General features: G+C 37.7%; 1 protein-coding gene across 2 annotated transcripts in view; it reads right to left on the bottom strand.

Annotated features, from left to right (window-relative positions):
• KPNA3 (karyopherin subunit alpha 3) overlaps positions 1-23239 on the bottom strand; it is a 97198-nt gene that overhangs the window by 11901 nt on the left and 62058 nt on the right. The window contains exons 3-10 of one of the 2 annotated variants that reach the window (XM_017873755.1): positions 19498-19587; positions 19301-19322; positions 19154-19214; positions 18920-19015; positions 12478-12563; positions 11126-11212; positions 10604-10773; positions 7785-7829 (exon numbers count right to left, since the gene is read on the bottom strand). In XM_017873755.1, coding sequence (XP_017729244.1) covers positions 7785-7829; positions 10604-10773; positions 11126-11212; positions 12478-12563; positions 18920-19015; positions 19154-19214; positions 19301-19322; positions 19498-19587 — 657 coding nt within the window. Of the gene's footprint in view, positions 1-7784; positions 7830-10603; positions 10774-11125; positions 11213-12477; positions 12564-18919; positions 19016-19153; positions 19215-19292; positions 19323-19497; positions 19588-23239 lie in introns of both variants that reach the window. The other variant, XM_017873753.1, reaches the window with a different exon arrangement.

Genomic DNA, 23239 nt, shown 5'->3' with positions numbered 1-23239 from the left:
CATGTTCCAAATTTGGCAAAATAGGTAAGTCTAGCATCAGATTAAAAAAATGGGAGGCTGAGGCAAGAGAAGAGAAAATAGAATAAGCTCATGCATCACTGCACAGGTAAGAGATAGAAGTTAAAAAACATATCATTTTTGGCCGGGCGCGGTGGCTCAAGCCTGTAATCCCAGCACTTTGGGAGGCCGAGACGGGCGGATCACGAGGTCAGGAGATCGAGACCATCCTGGCTAACACTGTGAAACCCCGTCTCTACTAAAAAATACAAAAAACTAGCCGGGTGAGGTGGCGGGCGCCTGTAGTCCCAGCTACCCGGGAGGCTGAGGCAGGAGAATGGCGGGAACCCGGGAGGCGGAGCTTGCAGTGAGCTGAGATCCGACCACTGCACTCCAGCCCCTGCGACAGAGTGAGACTCCGTCTCAAAAAAAAAAACAAAAACAAAAAAAAAATCATTTTAACTGTCAAAACAGATAGTAAAAAAGGAGCATTAAAAGGTGTAAGAATAAAGGTAACCACTAGAACAAAATACAAACTTCCCCAAATACCAAAAGAAAATTGAAAAAGATAAAAGTATGCTAAGCAGAGAAAAAAAAACACACAAAAATTATTTCACAAAGTGACAGTTCAAATCAATCTATCAACCTATGTGAATGGGCCTAACTCACCTATTTAAAAAAAAAAAAGATTTTCCAATTGGCTCTGGCTCTCAAAACAAAACCCAATTCCACGCTGTATACAAGAGACACACATAAAACAAAGAATTTGGAAAGGCTAAAAATAAAGGGATGAGCAAAAGTAGGCCAAATAAACGATAAAAAGAAAGCTGAGGTTGTAATCCTGTAAAAGACCAGTAGAATTTAAGCTAAAAGCATTACAAAGGAAAAAGGATACTATACAAAGTTAAATCCCACAAATTATCATGAAAATACAACAATTATAAACATCTATTAATCAAATAACCTTGCAATCACTGTTTTAAAGCAGAGAATAAACATACACACAAATATATGCAAAAACATACTAATAATAGGTTTTAACATACTATTGTCATATGAGAGAAGTCAAATTGGCAAAAAATGAAGATATAACTCTTATGAATGTATATTGAACTTTATACCCCAATAATGGCAACTTGCACATGTACAAATATCACATTAGGCTCAAAGAAAACATTAATAAATTACCTAAGTCAGAAACATTATAAGCCTATCACAAGGCAATAAAATTATACATTAATAAAATGAAAACCGGCCGGGCGCGGTGGCTCACGCCTGTAAGCCCAGCATTTTGGATGGTTGAGACAGGTGGATCTCCTGAGGTCAGGAGTTTGAGACCAACCTAACCAACATGGAGAAACTCGTCTCTACTAAAAACACAAAATTAGCAGGGCATGGTGGCACATGCCTATGATCCCACCTACTCGGGAGGCTGAGGCAAGAGAATTGCTTGAACCCGGGAGGCAAAGGTTGCAGTGAGCCAAGATTGTGCCACTGCACTCCAGCCTGGGTGACTGAGCCAGATTCTGTCTCAAAATAATAAAATAAAATAAAATAAAATAAAATAAAATAAAATAAAATAAAAAATAAAACAAAAAACCAAAAAGGCTTTTCTATACAGGGAAATGTAATAGCCTTTATATTAAACAGCTCTTGGGTGAAAAAAAAAAAAATACACAAAAAAAACAAAAAAACCCAACAACAAAATTTCTATTTTCTCTTTTTGAGACAGTCTCACTCTGTCACCCCGACTGGGGTATAGTGGCACAATCTTGGCTCACTGCAACCTCTGCCTCCTGAGTTCGAGTGATTCTCCTGCCTCAGCCTCCCATGTAGCTGGGATTACAGGCGCGCGCCATCACACCCAGCTAATTTTTGTGTTTTTAGTAGAAATGAGGTTTTACCATGTTGGCCAGGCTGGTCTCAAACTCCTGACCTCAGGTGATCCGCCCACCTCAGCCTCCCAAAGTGCTGGAATTACAGGCATGAGCCAAAATGCCTGGCCTAAACTCAACAAAATTTCTAAAAAGTTAAAACAAAAATGCCACAACATCAGAATCTATGAGGTATATTTAAAACAGTGATTAAAGGAAAATTCATAGCCTTAAAAATTTATACAAATGTGTCTGAACCCATAGAATGCACAACAGCAAGAGTGAATGAACCACAGTGTAAACTACGGATCTTGGGTAATTATGATGTGTCAATGAAAAATACAGAAGTAATGAGATAAAGAACAGAAAAATCACAGATCTAGCTAATAAACTGAAACCCTGGTTCTCTGAAACAAAACAAAACAAAATACAAAAAACTAAGAAACACAGAAAAAGTCCTACCTAATTTAATTAGAAAAGAGCAGGGAAGGGGAACAAATACACAAAATGAGAAATGATAATAACCCTTAAAATAATAAACTAGAACAAAACCCGTATAACAACTACCCTGCACACTTTAATGCAAGTAAACGTAGACGCAGTGAATAATTTCCTAGAACAATAGTTGAGAAAAATTGACCTCCTTTAGAAAGAGTGCTTAAACAAGCCAACTTCCACATCAAAAATAAAGAAAATTATCACGAAACTAATTCCACAAAAAACCAAAACCCCAAAGGATTTAAGAGGGAAACTATCAAATCTTCAAAGGTCAGATAGACTCGATGCTACATAAATTGTTCCAGAGTACAGAAAATGAAGGAAGCATAACATTAACACCTAAACTTTAATAAAACAATAAAAGTATAAAACCTAATACATCATGATGATAGCACCATTCACTAACTGTATTAATATAATTAAATTTAATATTAGTATTTGTAATTAATGTAAATTATTGCCTAACTGAACAAAAGCTAAACTGCAAACCAGTATCACTTATGTGAATGCTGATGTAAAAATCTGAAATAAAATATTAAACAGAATCACGTACTACATTAAGAAACTAATATACAATGATCAAGTGAGATTATTCAAAGAATGCAAGGATGGGTCAATTTTTAAAAATATCATTAATATAAGTTTTATTAGTAGATTTGAGAAAAATAATAGAATTTTCTCTACAGACATGAAAAATTCATCACATTTTTTGAGTGTCCTTGATAGAACACCCAAAAAAAGGAATGTATAGATATTTCTCTTACATAAAACATCTACAGTTCAGACAAAATGTAGGTAAGAATTAAAGAAAGATCGATGAATTTTGATTATATACAAAAAGTTCACATGGCAAAATATCATGCTCAAAGACAAAAGACAAACTAGGGAAGTATTTTAAGTATGGAAGAGAGTATCTTTAATATATAAAGAACTCTTAAAACCTAAGAAAAAGCCCAAAATCCTACAGAAAACGGACAGGAAATATGACTAGTCTGTTCGCAAAGATACAAACTAAAATGGCCCTTAAACAAATGAAATAATTGTTCAACTTCATTCATAAAAAGTAAAATGCAAAGTAAAACTGAGATACTCTTTCTCACCTATCAGATGATCAAAAATTTTAAATGTGACAACACCCTCTATTGGCAAGGATACTGAGAAAGCCACTTTCACTTCTGAATGCATACAGTAAGCCATGCATCACTACATACACTACATAATAGATAAAGGAGTCGAAAAATGTAGTTTAAAACTGTCAAAACAGTAAAAAAGAAAAGATAAAAGAATAAAAGTTACCACTAGAACATGAATACAAACCTTCCCAAATACCAAGGCAAAATGGCACAACCCTACAGTAGGGAATTTGTCAGTATGCAACAGAAATTACAAATGCATTCACTCTTTGACCCAGCAATCCTGCTTCTAAGAACATACCCTGAAGATATACCTCCAATACATGAAAACACACAATAGTCTTTGGTATAATACTTTTACATTTGCAAAATTCAGGAAATAGCCTAAATGCCTATCCATAATAGTGTGTTTAAATAAACTGTGTCCACAAAACAGAATCCTGTGCAAAACGACATGATGCCTTAAGATGTTTCTCCATTACATGGTTACTACTACTAGCAGAAAATTGGTTTTTTTTTTTTTCTAGCTAATATAATAATGAAATTGTAGACTGAGATCAATTAACTGTTTTCAGTGGGGACTCCATGACAATATCTCAAAGGCTGGGAGAAGGTAAGCTACAGCTGGGTCTTAGGCACCCTGAAACTGCAGATACTTGTAGTCTCTAATTTTTTATTTTTAGAGATGGGGTCCCAGTATGTTACCTAGGCTGGACTTGAACTCCTGGGCTCAAGCGATTTTCTTGCCTTTGAGCTATCAACCCAAAATAAAAATTTGACCATTTATTCTCTGGCTCCTTATCTGCTACATAAAAAGGATATGTAGTTCTTTAGACAAGACTATATGACCTAGAACCTATTAAATCTCTGCCTTATTTTCCCCCACTCTTTGTTCCATAGTTTATGCTTCTATCACACTACTTTATTTATTATTATTATTATTATTATTATTTTTAACACAGCGTCTTGCTCTGTTGCCCAGGCGGGAATGCAGTGGCATGATCTTGGTTCACTGCAACCTCCACCTCCCTGACTCAAGCGATTCTCCAGCCTCAGCCTCCCGAGTAGCTGGGATTACAGGCACGCATTACGATGCCCAGCTAATTTTTGTATTTTTAGTAGAGACAGGGTTTTGCTATGTTGGCCAGGCTGGTCTCAAACTTCTGACCTCAAGTGATCCGCCCGCCTCAGCCTTCAAATGTGCTAGGATTACAAACGGGAGCCACCATGCCCAGCCATCATGACACTACTTTTAAAAACTCCTTTGTTGGTTCTTCTTCCCTTGCGGCCATTGCTGAAATGCAGGGAATTCCTCAGTTACATTTTTAGCCCTCCTTCCAAAATACAGCCTCCCCCAGGTAATCTCATTCAATGCCCAGGTTTTCATCAATCCCTTAAATACTGACAAATCCAAAATCTGTATGGTCTTTTGCTTTTGTAAAATACCACCACTGAGGAACAAGAAGTTCCAAGTTCTACTCTATTTCCTAACACTCAAAAGTTTTTTCTCCCCTAACCATTCCTACTATTGCAATTTAATAAGAGCCCACGCCTCCATCGATTTCCCTAAACCTATTATGATAGCAAAATACATCTACCTACATTCAAACTTACCCCCCTTCCAAACCTTCCACACCTTTTATGTGTTATTTGTCTGTTACAGATAATTTTATCTGCATAAAACAGAAATATCATTTCTCAATTTAAAAAAATCTACAATGACTCTGTACTCGTTATAAGATAAACTTAAAACTTTAATATAGAATCAAAAACTCATATAAAAAATTAGCAGTGAGTGGTGGTGTACACTGTAATCCCAGCTACTGGAGAGGCTGAGGCAGGAGAATCCCTTGAACCTGGGAGGCGGAGGTTGCAGTGAGCCTAGATTGCGCCACTGTACTCCAGCCTGGGTGACAGGGCGAGACTCCATCTTGGAAAAAAGAAAAAAAAAGAATCAAAGACTCTGCAAATCAACTCCTTAGCAAATGTATTAGGTTATTATCTACCTGTATTCTCTTAAAACTCCATGTATTCTTGAGTCCTTAATATCTTCCCCCATGTTCTTGAAATGACTTTCTCTCAACCTGTCAAGATCCTATTCATCCTAGTTATATGATGTGAGACAAATTACTTAAGTACCTCTGCTTCTTTTACAACGTTTGTAGATGATGGAGATAATGAGAGTACCAATCTCACAAGACTTTTGTAAGAATTAAATGGGTTAACATATCAAAAGTGCTTAAAACAGTGCCTGGCAGATTTTAAACTCAAAAAATGCTAACTATGAACACTATAATCTTTGGCTCTGGCCCTACTTTTGTCTCCTTATAATGCTCGTCTCAAATGTTACTTTGTCAATGAAGCTTTCTGCTTTGCCAGACAAAATTGTCTGTGATTCCATAATACAGCACTTTTGTCATTCCTCTATCGTATTTTTTTTCTTGTTGGCTTTCATACCATGTTTTGTGTTTATGTGCTCATGGTATGATTTTTTTTTTTTTCCTCACTGTGAGCCTATGGATTATACTGAATATGTGATCATGGTATGAAAAAGCACAGGCCTTGGACCTGGCTTCAGTTCTCAGGTATGGCTCTCATTTGTTGTATGACTTTAGAAAGATTATTTAACTTCACTGGGTTTCAATCTCTGTATTTGTAAAACAGAATAAAACTTATCTTACAAGGATACTGGTAAGATAAAAGGAGACTACAGAAAGAGATCCAGCACAGCAATTTCTTCACATAAGTTCTTTCCTTTTACTCTTTTTACGTTTTTAATGTTAAGGTCTTAGAGGGCATGGTCTCTTTATGTGTTATCACTGAGTGTACAATTCATGGCACAATTTTGGCTTTAAGTGGAACAATTTGTGAGTGTTTGCTAAACTTGACCAATATATCTGTAACTACAGTACACTGCCACTTTAATACCCCAGTTTTCACATAAACACAACCAATAGATGCTGAAAGCTTTTATTTGCCTATAAGTAATTCTGTAATGTTCTGGGGGAAAGTCCTGAGGCAAACAGCAGATATTTTGCTTATTCCCCTTTTAATCTTTGCTGTCAGAAAGCTTACAACTAAACTTTCAACAGCAACAACTAAACTTCTGTATAAATTTTACTTTTTCCTTTACAGATATTATCTTATATGTCTTTTGTTAAGTTACTTTATATCCATTTTGGAAATAAGACAGCATATAAACATGTTTTACTTCATTTTAATGACATTAGGCTGTGTCAAACATGAAGTGACTTTAGCTGCCTTTAAAAGATTCCATCCCAAGAACTTAAAATCTGCAAATGAGCTAATGCGATACAATTTTTATATACAAATTATATTGCCTTGTGAGAAATGTAAGCAAAGATGTATTTTCTTCGTCCCAATGATAAATTACACACAATTCACAATTCTGCCACACATATACACATATGTATGTACATGTTACGTGTATGTGAATAAAGATAAGATTATCAAAACACAAATATACAACAAATCAGAAAGAGATATTAGTTAGAATAACAGAAACTGGATCAACACTAGTCACCAAAATGTATCCACTGTTTTACTCCATGAAAGAGTAACAATTTACCTTACTGGTTTAGGAGAATTTTCTGATTGCCTAGATAGTATCAAACTTGCCAGAATGTAGACAGTAAATGCTTCACTAAATCTGAATATAATGGAAAAAAAAAATCATCTAAAAATGCCTTGCATTTAAAACTATATATTCTTCAATACTATATCTAAAAAGGTTGTAGCATAAAAAGGTAGCATGGTTTTGTGACAAGTACCCAAGACCTGTTATGAGAAGACTTCAGTTTGAATATTGACTCTGACCCTTACTAGCTCTTCCACTTTAGGTAAGTCATTTAACCTCTCTCTGAGAGTCCGTTTCTTCTTATTCTATAAAAGGGCAGGGCGGGGGGGAGGGGATAATATCTAGCCTACCTGTTGTAAGACCCAGTGAGATTTTTTTAAAAAGTAAGGTGTCTCATGAGGTTTTACTGCTTTACCAATATTAATGCTTAAAAACACTACTTAATAATGACAGAAATAAACTACATATGCAGTAGTATCCCAAAAGTGAGCATTTTTGCTGTATGGCTGTTACCACTTACAGATTTAAGCTATAAACCTAATTTAAGCTTCACCCTATTTCTGAAAACTGTATCTACATTATAGAAACTAGACAAGTTGATAAAATGTATGCTGACACTTATATAAAAACCCTTTCAGTCCCATCAAGAGCAAAATCCCACATTTAAGCTGCTTCTTAACTTACGTTTATATCCGTATGGTATATGAGGACACATAAAGCTGGCAAAATCTGAGGAAAGAAGATAAACAATAATTAACATTAGTTAATAAATATGTCTAAAATAAACAACTTTGACATAAAAGCAGGTAAATAAAGTTTGTAGAGCGAGAAAGACAACGTTAAATTTGTCTGAAAATCTTTTAGGAAAAAGAAAATCTGATAAATTCAATCTAAAAAAACCAAAAACATATTTCAAATGTTAAACTGAAATATGTTCAATTAACAAGTTAAAACATGCAAATAAATCTGGCAGAAGTTAATGTACCTTAAAAGAAAAACATTTGTTTTTAATCAGCTTCTTTATGGCATAAAATGTCAAGTGGAAAAAAAGGAGATGCAAGTATACAGTTATAGCTATTTAAAAAAAGCTACACTTGGCCGGGCGCGGTGGCTCAAGCCTGTAATACCAGCACTTTGGGAGGCCGAGGTGGGTGGATCACAAGGTCAGGAGATCGAGACCATCCTGGCTAACATGGTGAAACCCCGTCTCTATTAAAAAAAAGAAAATACAAAAAACTAGCCGGGCGAGGTGGCGGGCACCTGTAGTCCCAGCTACTCGGGAGGCTGAGGCAGGAGAACGGCGTGAACTCGGGAGACGGAGCTTGCAGTGAGCTGAGATCTGGCCAGTGCACTCCAGCTTGGGTGACAGAGTGAGACTCCGTCTCAAAAAAAAAAAAAAAAAAAAAAAAAAAAAAAAAAAAAAACAAAAAAAAAAAAGAAAAGCTACACTTAAAACTTTCATAATTGTCTCACTTACCTGCTTAAAGTAAAAACACGATTTTATTTAATAAGCTACTTAAGTCAAACTAAAGTTTTCAACTTCAGCTTTAGTCAAGAAAATTCGAACTAGTACAAAGTACAAAGCTTTGCTTGTTGAATTCAGGCCCCTGAGATCTCTTTTTAAAATATGGGAGAAAGGCAGCGGGGGTGGTAGGAAATCACACAAAATACCTTTGCACAGCAACAAAAAGTAGCAGGTGCTACAGAAAGATGTCCATTTTAAAGATACACAGTTGCCTAAGTGCGGTGGCTCACGCTTGTAACCCCACCACTTTGGGAAGGCGAGGTGGATGGACTGCTTGATGCCAGGAGTTCAAGACCAGCCTGGCCAACATGGTGAAAACTCATCTCTACTAAAAATACAAAAATTAGCCTAGCATGGTGGCACATGCCTGAGACATGAGAATCGCTTGTACCCGGGAGGTGGAGGTTGCAGTGGGCAAAGATTATGCCACTGCACTCCAGCCTGGGAAATACAGCGAGACTATCTCAAAAAAAGAAAAAAAAAAAGAGATAATACAGTCAACAGTGAATAAAGATTATGGAGGGTTTTTTAAATAATGCAAAGTACTCAGATCTATTTACATATCAAATGTAAACAAAAAAGTTTTTACTTTGTTTTAACTAGTAGATTTAACAAAAGATATGTCAATTTTTTTTTTTTTTTTTTTTTGAGATGGAGTCTCGCTCTGTTGCCCAGGCTGGAATGCAGTGGCGCCATCTCTGCTCACTGCAAGCTCCACCTCCCGGGTTCACGCCATTCTCCTGCCCAGCCTCCCGAGAAGCTGGGACTACAGGCGCCCGACACCACGCCCGGCTAATTTTTTTTCCATTTTTAGTAGAGACGGGGTTTCACCATGTTCGCCAGGATGGTCTCGATCTCCTGACCTCGTGATCCACCCGCCTCGGCCTCCCAAAGTGCTGGGATTACAGGCGTGAGCCACCACGCCCGGCCAATATGTCACATTTTTAATAACTCCAATTTTATCAGAAATAAATTGGAATTAGGCCGGGGGCGGTGGCTTACGCCTGTAATCCCAGCACTTTGGGAGGGTGAGGTGAGCAGATCACTTCAGGTCAGGAGTTCAAGACCAGCCTAGCCAACATAGTGAAACCCCATCTCTATTGAAAATACAAAAACTAGCTGGGTGTGGTGGTGCTGGCCTGTAATCCCAGCTACTCAGGAGGCTGAGGCAGAAGACTCGCTTGAACCCAGGAGGCAGAGGCTGCAGTGAGCTGAGATCACGCCACTGCACTCCAGCCTGGCAACAGAACAAGACTGTCTCAAAAAAAGAAGAAGAAAAAAAATCAATTGGACTTAAAGCAAACTCATTCAAGAACATTTGCATGTAAGTATACTAGTTTTGCCTGTAGCAACCCCCTTTTATAGCTTTAAACCAACAATGCAATACAGTAATAAGACTTTGAGATTGTTTTCCTTTTGTATTTTCTAAATTTTTTATATTTTCTTTTATGAAGATAATCAATTAAAAAATAAGCATAGGATGAACTGACCTTCTTTTAGTTAGACACTCAACTTTTATTTCATAGGGGTAATTAAATATGGTATGTTACTTTAAAAATCTCACACCGGGTGCGGTGGCTCACGCCTGTAATCCCAGCACTTTGGGAGGCCGAGGCAGGCGGATCACGAGGTCAGGAGATCGAGACCATCCTGGCTAACATGGTGAAACCCCGTCTCTACTAAAATACAAAAAAATTAGCCGGGCGTGGGGGCGGGCGCCTGTAGTCCCAGCTTCTCGGGAGGCTGAGGCAGGAGAATGGCGTGAACCTGGGAGGTGGAGCTTGCCATGAGCCAAGATCACCCCACTGCACTCCAGCCTGGGCGACGGAGCAAGACTCCGTCTCAAAAAAAAAAAACCGAAAAAAACTCACACCTGCAATGAAATCAGTACATGTGTTATTCTGTCCCCTGTAAATGAATTCCTAAAGTACAAACATAGGGAAAATATACCATCTGGCCTTTACAATTCTTCATTTACCTCCTGAACTGTCTCCATAGGCGGTGGGGGATCCTTATTCCTGCAGAGATTGACAATGACCCATGTGACGTTCCGAAGGAAGGTGATGGGAATGGAGGGATTGATGAAGGACAGAAGAGGTTTGACAACTCCCAGTGATATGACATAATCTCTACATTGAGGACCATCACCTACAGAAATGAAAATTGTATTTAAAAAAAACTTACATTCAGGATGAGAAAGTCTGAAATGTATGCAATGGCTCATGTGGGAACACTGACGTTCTATGTTTCCTCACCATTAGTCAAAGGCATCAAATGTTGTTTCTCCAGATTTTGATTTGGGGAACATAAATTTAACCTACCAATGCTAACAGCAAATTGTATATCCTTTTCAAAGAGTATCATCTTAAGTTAGTATTTATGAAGCAAGAAGAGAGTCAACCCACATTAAATTCAGAGGAAACATAGTATGTAATGGCTATGCCAATGTAGGAAAAAAGTTAATTTAGATTCGTAACAGGATTCCTTTCAAACCACTTACCTATAATGTTTCCCAAAGCCCATACTGCTTGTTCACAAACATTCTGATGTGGTGAATGAAGAAGTCTCAGAAAAAGAGGTACTGCATCTGTAATAAAGAAAAACTAATATTTATACTAGCAACATGTTGAAGAGTTTATAGATTTCAGCTCAGAGAAATTGATCAAATACAGAGCCTGGCATATTGTAGCTGCCCAATTATAGTTTGCTGGAAGAACAAATGTCGCAAATATCTTTACCCTAAAAAGAATCAATTTCATTATTTTCCCCTAGTAATATTTAAGTAGTTTTTTTTTTTTTTTTTTTTTTTTTTGCTGTATCTGTGTATTACTCCCGGGTTCACGTCATTCTGCCGCCTCAGCCTCCCAAGCAGCTGGGACTACAGGCGCCCGACACCACGCCCGTCTAATTTTGTTTTTGTAGTTTTAGTAGAGACAGGGTTTCACCGTGTTAGCAAGGATGGTCTCGATCTCCTGACCTCGTGATCCGCCCGCCTCGGCCTCCCAAAGTGCTGGGATTACAGGGGTGAGCCACGGCGCCCGGCCTTTGTTTGTTTTTGAGACAGGGTCTCACTCTGTCACCTAGGCTGGAATGCAGTGTGGATTCTCGGCTCACAGAAACCTCTGCCTCCTGGGCTCAAGCGATCCTCTCGCCTCTGTCTCCTGAATAGCTGGGGCTATAGGCACGCGCCACCATGCAAAGCTAATTTTTTAATATTTTGTAGAGACACGATTTTGTCATGTCACCTAGGCTGTTCTTGAACTCCTGAACTCAAGTGATCTGCTTGCCTTAGCTTCCCAAAGTGCTGGGATTAGAGGCATGAGCTATCCGTGGTCTGGTGAGAATGGTATTCTCAATACATGATTCAATGTAACTTACTGCCGTATCACATGCTATTTAAAATCACCTTGATTACCACACCTAAAGTTAGCTAAGTGTCCCATACTATAAGAAACAACATACGTGGTGATATCTAGTACTTTTCTAATGAGCTTGTGTCAGTTTCATTTAACAATAATTACTAGCCCACCTTGAGGAAAGTAAAATTTAAAATGTCATAAGCTAAAAGGTAGAAGCCATTCAGCATCCTGAAGATATCAGCAATGGAAATTTAAAAGCCTGTTATCACAGTATGATATCTACTCCAAAAGATAAAACTCTACTCTTCTTTTAGTAACCACAATTAAAATTTTTTCATGATAGATTAATAATGGCTATGAAAAGATATTGGTCATCAAAAGTAACTTACAAAAGTCATCATTTTAAAATATTACAAGATAAAATTTATTACAAAATTCTACTTCCTTGCCATCATTAAAAAATAAAAGTTCAGACAATAAGGAATTTACTTACTAGACTGCACAACAGCTTGAGTCTGTGCAGAAGTTCCTGATGCTATGTTAGTTAATGCCCAAGCAGCTTCAAACTGTAATGAAGGACTGTAAAAAAACAGTAAAACATCTTTTTAGACACTTAACTACCACTTAAATTCATGACTCTTAAGACTGATATGATATGGCTATCCTTTGCCTTGTCCTTGAATTTCACCTTGTTATAATCCAACTGCCTGCTAGCCATCTCTACTTTTGTTTTTGTTTTTTTGAGATGGAGTCTCTCTCTGTCACCCAGGCGGGAATGCAGTGGCACATCTCGGCTCATTGCAATCTCCGCCTCTGGGGTTCAAGCAATTCTAGTCTCAGTCTCCCAAGTAGCTGGGATTACAGGTGCACACCATCACACCTGGCTCATTTTTGTACTTTTAGTAGAGATAGGGTTTCACTATGTTGGCCAGGCTGGTCCTGAACCCCTGACTTCAGGTGATCTGCCCACCTTGGCTTCCCAAAGTGCTGGGATTACAGGCAAGTGCCACTGTACCCAGCAGTCATTTCTACTTTAAAAATCTCTTTGACCTCCAAAGCCAGTCACTATGAACCTGCTTCTTTATGTCCACTGGTATTATAACATTCAGCCAGTCATTATTTCCCTTGACTTTGACTTCCTCTCCACAGACACATCTAATCAATATATCATGTCAATTTTACCTTAAACATTTCTTACATTTATGTAATCACCCCTAATATTAAGTGCTAGTTGAGGCCCTAATCATCTCACTTTAACCACCATCACAGCCTCTAGGCTGGTCTTAAAGCTAGAACCCCATCTGTCTCCATTACACCATCTGCTTTACATACTAGGGATATTACAAGGCTGTATAATTTTGTTGAAAAAACAAGATCACTGTATTTTTTAATAGTGATGGAAGACCTCACAAAGAAAGTGGCAACTGAACTAGCTTCTCAAAGATGCGTTTAAAAAGAAAGGCAGTGACAGCTGGAAATAAAAAAGGTATCATGCATGGAAGGATCATGATGTGTAGGAATGACAAGGATTAGATCAAGAGAGCTGAAACTAAGAAGCAAATAACAGGGTGTTTGTGCATGTGTGTGTTTTAGGATGGGAGTGACAAGTGTAATTCCACAGATATGCTAAGGATGGGGCATTGCAAAGGGGAGGAAAGAAAATAATATTCAAATAAATGGTATGCAGAATAGCTTAAAAAGGTTAAAGGCTGATGTAGGAGAGGCCTATTAAAAGACATGTTGGGGCTTACACCTGTAGTCACAGTACTTTGGGAGGCTGAGGCAGGTGGATCGTTTGAGCCCAGGAGTTCGAAACCAGCCTGGGCAACAGAGTGAGACCCCATCTCTACAAAAAATAAAAAAATCAGCCAGATGTGGGTACACACCTGTAGTCCCAGCTACCTGGGAGGCTGGGCAGTGATGGGGGGGAATTGCTTGAGCCTAGGAGCTTGAGGCTTCAATGAGCTGTGATTGTGTCACTGCACTTCAGCCTAGGTGACAGAGTGAAATCTTGTCTCAAAAAAAGACATGAAGGAAAGACTTGTTAAAAGGAAATTATCGATATTAAGTTAGGATAGCTGAAAGGGTATAAATTCCCTTAAGTGGAATACCAAGGTTGGGGGGATTTAGTCAGCAAAAATTAACATTAGACAAAGGTTAGGGAGTTCGAAGAAAAGTCTATAAACAGGGAAGAGAGCAAGCAAGGTTGTTAGTATCAAAAGGTTAAAGAAGTCTGGGCATATGGTTCATGCCTGTAATACCAGCACTTTGGGAGGCCAAGGCCGGTGGATCACCTGAGTTCGGGAGTTCGAAACTAGCCTGGCCAACACGGCAAAAACCGTCTCTACTAAAAATACAAAATTAGCTGGATGTGATGGTGCATGCCTATAATCCCAGCTGCTCAGGAGGCTGAGGCAGGAGAATCCCTTGAACCTGGGAGGCGGCGGTTGCAGTGAGCCGAGATTGCGCCATTGCACTCCAGCCTCAGCGACAGAGCGAGATTCTATCTCAAAAAAAAAAAAAAAGTTAGAGATCCAAGAACGAAAGGTTTTAAGGAGAATAAATGTCAGACATACAGCAAACAGTGAGGATAGAATATATATACAGGTTAAAAAGATGGAACATGTGAGAAAATGAAGTAGCAGAGAAGAACTATGAGGTAACTTTTAAAAGTTCATTAAAAATGTGTATTATGAAAAAACTCCATGGATTTCAATTTTTTTTGCACCAAAATAAACTCATACTAACTTCCTATATATGTCTGAACATGATCTAGTTTGAGGCACTAAGAGGGGTAAGGGGTAAGACATCAATTTGAAATGAGCCCCTAGGAGGAGAGCAACAGGAATCCTGCTAAAATTAAAGCAAAAACAACATCAAATTTATGGTGAAGCTTGGGTGAAATAATGGTGAATTCACTGATGCACTTAAAAGTTTATGGGGAAAATGCCCCCAAAGAAATCAGCAGTTTACAAATGGTTAACTCCTTTCAACAAGGGACAAGTCGATGTTGAAGATGAAGTCCACAGTGGCAAACAACATCAATATCTGAGGAAAAAATTAATCTTGGTCGTGCCCTAATAGAGGATGATTGTTGATTAACAGCAGAAACAATTGCCAGTACCACAGACATCTTGATTGGTTCAGCTCACACAATTACGACTGAAAAATTAAAGTAGAGCAAACTTTCCCCTTGATAGGTGTCAAAACCATTGTGCCCAGATAAGCTGTAGACAAGAGCTGAGCTTTCAATGAAAATTTTAAACCAGTGGGATCAAGGTCCTGAAGTATTTCTTCAAAGAATTGTAAGAGGAGATGAAACATGGCTTTCCCAGTATGATCCTGAAGACAAAGTAAAATCAAAGCTGGCCGGGCACGGTGGCTCACGCCTGTAATCCCAGTGCTTTGGGAGGCCGAGGCGGGCGGATCACGAGGTCAGGAGATCAAGACCATGCTGGCTAACACAGTGAAACTCCGTCTCTACCAAAAATACAAAAAATTAGCCAGGTGTGGTGGCAGGCGCCTGTAGTCCCAGCTACTTGGGAGGCTGAGGCAGAAGAATGGCCTGAACCCGGGAGGCAGAGCTTACAGTGAGCCGAGATCACGTCACTGCACTCCAGCCTGGGTGACAGAGCGAGACTCCATCTCAAAAAAAAAAAAAAAAAAAAAAAAAAAAAAAAAAAAAAAAAAAAATGAAGCAAAAGTGGACTGGTCAGGAGAAAAGCTAATGACTAAAAAGTTTTTGGGGATGCTCAAGGTATTATTCTTGTTGACCTTCTAGAGGGTCAAAGAATGATAACATCTGCTTATTACAAGAGTGTTTTGAGAAAGTCAGCCAAAGCTTTAGCAGAAAAAAGCCTGGGAGAGCTTTACTAGAGAGTCTTTCTCCACCACAATGTTTCTGCTCATTCCTCTTATCAAACAAGAGCAATTTTGCAAGAGAATCAATAGGAACTCATTAGGTATGCACCTTACAGTTCTGATTTGGCATCTTGTAACTTCTTTTTGTTTCCTAATCTTAAAAAAACAACCTGTAAAGGGCATCTAGTTTTCTTCAGTTAATATCATGAAAAAGACTGCACTGACATGGTTAAATTTCCAGGACCCTCAGTTCTTTAGGGATAGACAATTGCTGGTAGTATCACTTACAAAAGTGTCTTGACCATGATGGAGCTTATGTTGAGAAATCAAGTTTATATATTTTATTATCTTTGATTCCATTTTTCCACAAACTTTTAAAATTTCCCCTGTACATGAATTCTAGCAGAAGGTAGGAAATAAGATGGTATATCAGAGGCAGAGAAGTAGTAAAAAAAACCAGTAAGACCAAAAATAGTAAGATAGTATATGTTGCCTCAGACTGGAAGGAGAAAGTTATTAAGCTGGTTAGATGGTTTGGCAAAATACTGGGAATGAGGGACTTAAATGAGAAAATGGATAAATGTAAAAAATAAAATTATAAAGCCAGAGAAAGTCTTCCAAGATGTCATGTGGAAAAAAAGAAATAGAAAAAATAAATGAGTGCAATAACAAATGGACATTTATTATAAGCCTGACATTGTGTAGAGTGCTTTTTATGTATTATTTCCATTCCTTACCATCACCTAATTTTTATAGATGAGATACCTGAGGTTCAAAAGCCACTTGGATTTTCATCAACAGCAAACCCTGGATATGAACCACAGTCAATCTGGTTCCAAAGTATATGGCCTTTTACATTATAACACAACTTCCCATGACAAATCCATAAAGTCAGATCCAAATCATGGAAAATTTTCTGTTTTTGCTTTGGGTGGTGGTTACAGAGGTCTGTGTTTTATAATTATTCATTAAGCTGTATATATTTTAGCATATTTTTCTGTATTATATATGTTATGTTTCACAGACACACCCACACAAATCAGTCTATATATAAAAGGCTGGAAAGAAAAGAAAAAAAAAAAAAAAAAAGAAGAGAAGTTGGCCACAAACTAGGGACCCTAGGCCGGGCACAGTGGCTCATGCCTGTAATCTCCGCACTTTGGGAGGCCAAAGCAGGCGGATCACCTGAGGTCAAAAGTTCGAGACTAGCCTGGCCAATATGGTGAAACCCCATCTCTACTAAAAATACAAAAATTAGCCACACGTATAATCCCAGCTACTCAAAGAGGCTGAGGCACGAGAATCGCTTGAACGCGGGGGGCGGACATTGCAGTGAGACAAGATTGCACCACTGCACATTGCATTCCACCCTGGGTAACAGAGGGAGACTCTGTCTCCAAAACAAAAAAAAAAAAAAAAAAAAAAGAAGTGGAAGGTCCTAAAGGTAAAAGTAGACAGGACTTATTTTATTTATTTATTTATTTTTATTTATTTATTTTTTTGAGACAGAGTCTCACTCTGTCACCCAGGCTAGAGTGCAGGGGCGCCATCTCGGCTCACTGCAAGCTCCGCCTCCCAGGTTCACGCCATTCTCCTACCTCAGCGTCCCAAGTAGCTGGGACTACAGGCGCCCGACACCACGCCCGGCTAACTTTTTTTTTGTATTTTTTAGTAGAGACGGGGTTTCACCGTGTTAGCCAGAATGGTCTTGATCTCCTGACCTCGTGACCCCCCACCTCAGCCTCCCAAAGTGCTGGGATTATAGGTGTGAGCCATCGCGCCCGGCGGAATTTATTTTATTTTTGAGTCAGGGTTGCTTTATTACCCAGGCTGGAGTGCAATGGCACGGTATTGGCTCAAGGCAACCTCCACATTCCAGGCTCAGACGATCCTCCCACCTCAGCCTCCCAAGTAGATGGGACTACAGGCATGTGCCACAATGCCTCGCTAATTTTCGTGGGGGGTTTTTTTTGTTTGTTTTCTTTTTTCTTTTTTGGTAGAGCTGGGATTTTGCCACATTGCCCAGGCTGGTCTCGAACCTGGACTCAAGCAATCCACCCACCTTGGCCTCCTAAAGTGCTGGGATTATACAGGCGTGAGCTACCACACCCGGCCAGAATTTATTTTTTCAACAGCTAAAATAAAACTTACCTTTACTTAAATAAACACTGTTATAGAAAACAAACATGATAGTATTTTAAAAGTGTTAAGGGCCTGGGGTGGAGAATGGGAAAGGTTGTGGCACACAACGAAAGCAAATGGTATTTTAAATACTAAAATTCTTAGTGGCAACATTTATATACCACTATTCTTATCTAGCCAACTGAAAATTCCTTGGACAACATTTAGCAAAATATCCCAAGTTTCAGTCTAGATGCTCTTAAATGCAAAAAAAGCATTTGTTTTAATATATTTGGAGTTCAAACTTATATTCTCCCCAGTTAATCCAAATTAACGAAGTTTAAGGCACAGCACTGAGATACCACTAAACAAAAATGGAAATAGGATCAGTTCCTCAAAAGATGCCACTGAGTTTTGCTTCTTCTCTTCTGGGTAAGTATAACCTGTCCCCTTATTCTTAATTTGCAGACAAAAAGTCTGACGTTGGACAACTTATCATCCCGTTAAAGACAACACAGAGGATCAGTAATCAGGTGGAAGATTCCCAGGGTAAGAAAGAGCCACTTAGTTCTGGAAACCATTCACATTGACTTAGTCACGAGGTTAATCTATATATAGACTCATAAGCAAAGAGTGACTCAAACATTATTTGGGTTGTTCTAAAATATTACTAATAAAAAGTCCTAACAAAGACTATAAATATTTGAGATAAGTTAAAGCAGGCAATAAACAGATACAAATTTCCTAGAAAACACACACATCCTTCAGAAATCAAAGCGAGAAGCACTCTGGGTCTGCTAAATATGATCACAGAATAATAAAATTAAATTAAAATATATGACAACTGAAAAACATCATAAGTACAAAGCCAAACTGAACTCACTGGTTAAATAATAATCCAAACTTTTAAATTAACTGAAAAAAACTGAATAGGGAGTCAAATCCATACTTACTTATCATCCCTTTCTAGACATTTGACTAGAATTGGTAAAATCCCAGATTTTATTAAGTCATCAATCGGTGGATTTCTGTCACTGGATAGCAGTTTTCTAGGAAAATAAATATAAGAAATTAATTGCTATAATTTTCAAACTGTGAAAAGAAATAACAACATATTAACTTCTAGACCACCAGGTAACACGACTGAGGAATGACACAATTTTCTCTCTGGACAAAGTAGTATTTACCTTGCTGCCTGGACAGCACTCAATTGGACCACTGGGTTGTCACTTGTGGCATTCTGCAATACCAAATGTAAATTTCAGAAATGAAAAAAAAATCAATTTCAAAATACTTCAAAATGAGAATATTAAATTAATAACATACCTGCAATATAGCTTCTAGTGTTACATTTTGCTTAAAAAGAAAAAAAAACATAGTTCAGCAGAGTTTATTAGCAAAATCACATTCATTAAATAGTGTACCTGATAAAGTTAAAGTTAATATACTTATTATAAAGTTGGTGTTATATTAAAATGAAGTTCTCACAGTTACTATAAAATTAAAGTCACTATAAAACATGGTAACTTACTGCTTTAAAATCAGCATCAACATCTGAATCTTCTAGACTTTCTTCTTGGTGAACATTTCTCTTTTTCAATATGTGTTCATCTCTTTTGTTCTGAAAGGCAACCAATAAATGCTTAAGAAGTCGTAAGGACTGCTGTTAATGAAAAATCCATTAAAACGACTTCAACTTTATTAGGCAATTATGAAACAAATACTGAACACATAAGGATAGTATGAATTAAACGTGCATACTGCAAACCAATGACAAGGGTCACATTCTGGCTTTGGTAACAAAATTACCTGGCTTGCTTTTACACACACGCTTCATTAAGCACCCACTGTAGTTTTTTTTTTTTTTTTTTTTGGAGACAAGAGTCTTACTCTGTCACCCAGTCTGGAGTGCAGTGGCACAATCTTAGCTCACTTCCAACCTCTGCTTCCCGGGTTCAGGTGATTCTCATGCCTCAACCTCCTGAGTAGCTGGGATTACAGTCATGAGCCACCACACCCGGCTAATTTTTATATTTTTAGTAGAGATGCATTTTTGCCATGTTGGCCAGAATGATCTCAAACTCCTGGCCTCAAGTGATCTGCCTGCCTCTAGCCTCCCAAAGTGCTGGGATTATAGGCATGAGCACAGGCCAGCACCAACTGTTTTGGCCATGTTGGTGTGCCTCCTAATCTCTAGGAAAGATTTAAATTTGGAGATGCAATATTATTATAAAGTCTAGCAAATATATTTCAACTGGCATGCTAGTTTTCATTTACTTATGGCTAATGGTTACCTGCAGCAGTTTATTAAGAAACCAGCTTAATGGGAAGAGCCCAATGCTCAAATGTTGAGGTTTGCATATGCTTGCTAGGTGTGGGGAGTAGGAATTCATGACCATAAATGCTGCCTACCCACCATCATCTCAGATTTAAACTCTTGCTATCTGGCTTTTACAAACAAAAATTCTCTATTAGCAAATCAATTTCCAAATTTCACTGAACTTCAATTGTTTGTTATGGTAACCTGTGCCATTTTACACATGTAGCTGTGAATAAATCACGGATTTTCTCTAAGTTTTTAGTTTTTCTATAGAATTAAAACAAGTTACATCAAGAGACCAAATAATGTCTAACATCCTTTTCAATTTAAAATTTCAAAAGGCATACTTCTAATGTTTGCTATATTTACAAGGTATTTCATTATAACAAAGTTACTGAAGAGACATTACTATTGATGTTAAAATTCAGATAAACTAGAAAATAAGATTCAGATACTTATTTCTATACGTATATGGAAACATGCTTATCGGCATGCCAATTTTTGTGCTGGGTATAAGCAAGCACATTTAAATAAACTGGTGTCTATATATGTCAATCATTAGTAGTTTACCAATTTCCACGTGTATAAGCATACTTCATTAGTAACTTAACCAATTCTAAAATATTTTTAAATTACAGCATCTCACATTATATAATCTCACATTATAAGCACCTCATTATATATATATGTGTGTGTGTGTGTGTATATATATATATATTCAAATCCATGCAGTGATATTTTACATGGTTTCAAGTGGCTTCCCACAGAATATTCATTAAAGTGGGAAAACTTGGCAGACAGCATTCTTGACCAAATGACAAAAGATGTCACTATCAGTGAAGAACAAATCAACACTGTGTGCCTCCTGTGGTCTTGTGTACTAATAAAACATAACTTCTGTGGTATTCCTAACATAAATAAATAACCTGAGAAATGCCAGAAAACCCAAGCCTGTCCATTCTACCAAGAAAAAAAAAAGAAAAAAAAAAATAGCCCTATATTCTTCAAAAATGTAGTCATGAAAGATAAAGACTGAGGAAGAGTTCCAGATTGAAGGAGACTAAAGAAACATGACAACTAAATGCCATCTCTGATCTTGGCTTGGATCTTGGATTTATAAAGGACATAACTGGGAACCATATGCAAAATCTAAATTGGTTCTATGGATTGAATGGTAGATTTTTACCTAAGTTAGTTTGACAAGTGTACTGTGCTTACATTGGGAAACTGTTTTTATGAAATGTAAGTTGTTGTATTAAGGGAATTGAAGCATGATGCAATTTAACTGGTTCAAGGAAAAAAATGTATACAAAGATAATAATGCAAATATGAAAAATGCTAGGGAACCTGGGTGCTGAGTGAAGGGTATATGATGTTTCTATACTATTCTCACAACTTTGAACTTCAAACTACAAATCTGAAATTGTGTAAAATTAAAAAAAAAATTACAGTTACACTCTATGTTGTAATATATATAGAAATGTTTAACATCTCTTGGATTTAATCCATTTAAACAGTTTTAACAAAGTTTATTGACAAGTTAACCCCTACCCCCAAATGATTTTAACACTGATTCCGTTCTATTTTCATTCTTTGACTCTTATTTTCCTCTTTTCCAGAGCCTGATCAATCAAGCTTCCAGAGGTCTTTAAGGAATCTTACTCCCTCTATTCCTCCTTTCCAAGTATTTCTGGAATAGAAGAAATATAAAGCATAAATACAACTAAAGTTTCCTACATATACAGATCTCCAATCTGGGGATAGCATTTTATCATTATATAGGATGTGTGCTGTCTTTTTTGGTAGATACCCTTTATCGGGCGAGGCACCTCCTTTCTATTCCTAACTTGCTAATAACTTTTTTCTTTATAAGCCATGAATGAGTGCTTAATTTCATCAAATTGTGCTTCTTTCCATCTATTGAAATGGATATTATATTTCCACTTTCATCTGTAAATATGGTAAATTAAATGACTTTCTAATATTAAAATATCCCTGCAAGTCCTGGAAACTCTATTAGAATTTTTTAAAAAATATTCATTCCTGAAATCAATTTGTTAATATTTTATTTAGGATTTTTTTCCTCAATGTTCCTAAGTGAAACTGGCTAAAAAGCATCTTTTCTCAGACTGTCTTGGTCTGTTGCTTGGGATCATGGTTTTGCTAGCTTCATAAAATGAGTTGGGAAGTGTTCCCTCTTTACCTTCTCTGAAATCATTTAATAAGGCTGGAATTATATGTTCCTTCAATGTCTGCCAGAGTTCCACATGTAAGACTACCTTTTCTTTTACAGGATGGTGGGAGAGGTTAAATTTTTAGCTGTATTAAATTGATTTTTTTTTTTTTTGAGACAGAATTTCGCACTCGTTGCCCAGGCTCGAGTGCAATGGCGCAATCTCGGCTCACCACAACCTCCACTTCCCGGGTTCAAATGATTCTCCTGCCTCAGCCTCCGAAGTAGCTGTTACAGACATGAGCCACCACACCCGGCTAATTTTGTATTTTTAGTAGAGACAGGGTTTCTCCATGTTGGTCAGGCTGGTCTCGAACTCCTGACCTCAGGTGATCTGCCCACCTCAGCCTCTCAGAATGCTGGGATTATAAGAGTGAGCCACCGCACCTAGCCTCTTTGATTTTTTTTTTTTTTTTTTTTTTTAAGGTCTATTTAGGTTTTTTTTTTGGGTCCGCTGGGTAAATTAATTTTTTCTGCTAGGAAATTGCCCTCTTCACATAAATCTCCAAATTTATCTGTGTAAGTTTTTTGTTTGCTTGATTTTGTTTTGAGACAGAGTCTCACTCTGTTGTCCAGGATGGAGTACAGTGGCATGATCTTGGCTCACTGCAACCTCCACCTCCCAGATTCAAGTGATTCTCCTGCCTCACAGCCTCATTAAGTAGCTGGGATTAAAGGCGAGCACCACCATGCCCAGCTCATTTTGTATTTTAGAAGAGA

The sequence above is a fragment of the Rhinopithecus bieti genome, unplaced genomic scaffold (genome assembly GCF_001698545.2).
Source record: "Rhinopithecus bieti isolate Rb0 unplaced genomic scaffold, ASM169854v2 scaffold_7398, whole genome shotgun sequence".
Lineage (NCBI taxonomy): Eukaryota > Metazoa > Chordata > Mammalia > Primates > Cercopithecidae > Rhinopithecus > Rhinopithecus bieti.
This window is presented reverse-complemented; position numbering and strand designations above follow the sequence as displayed.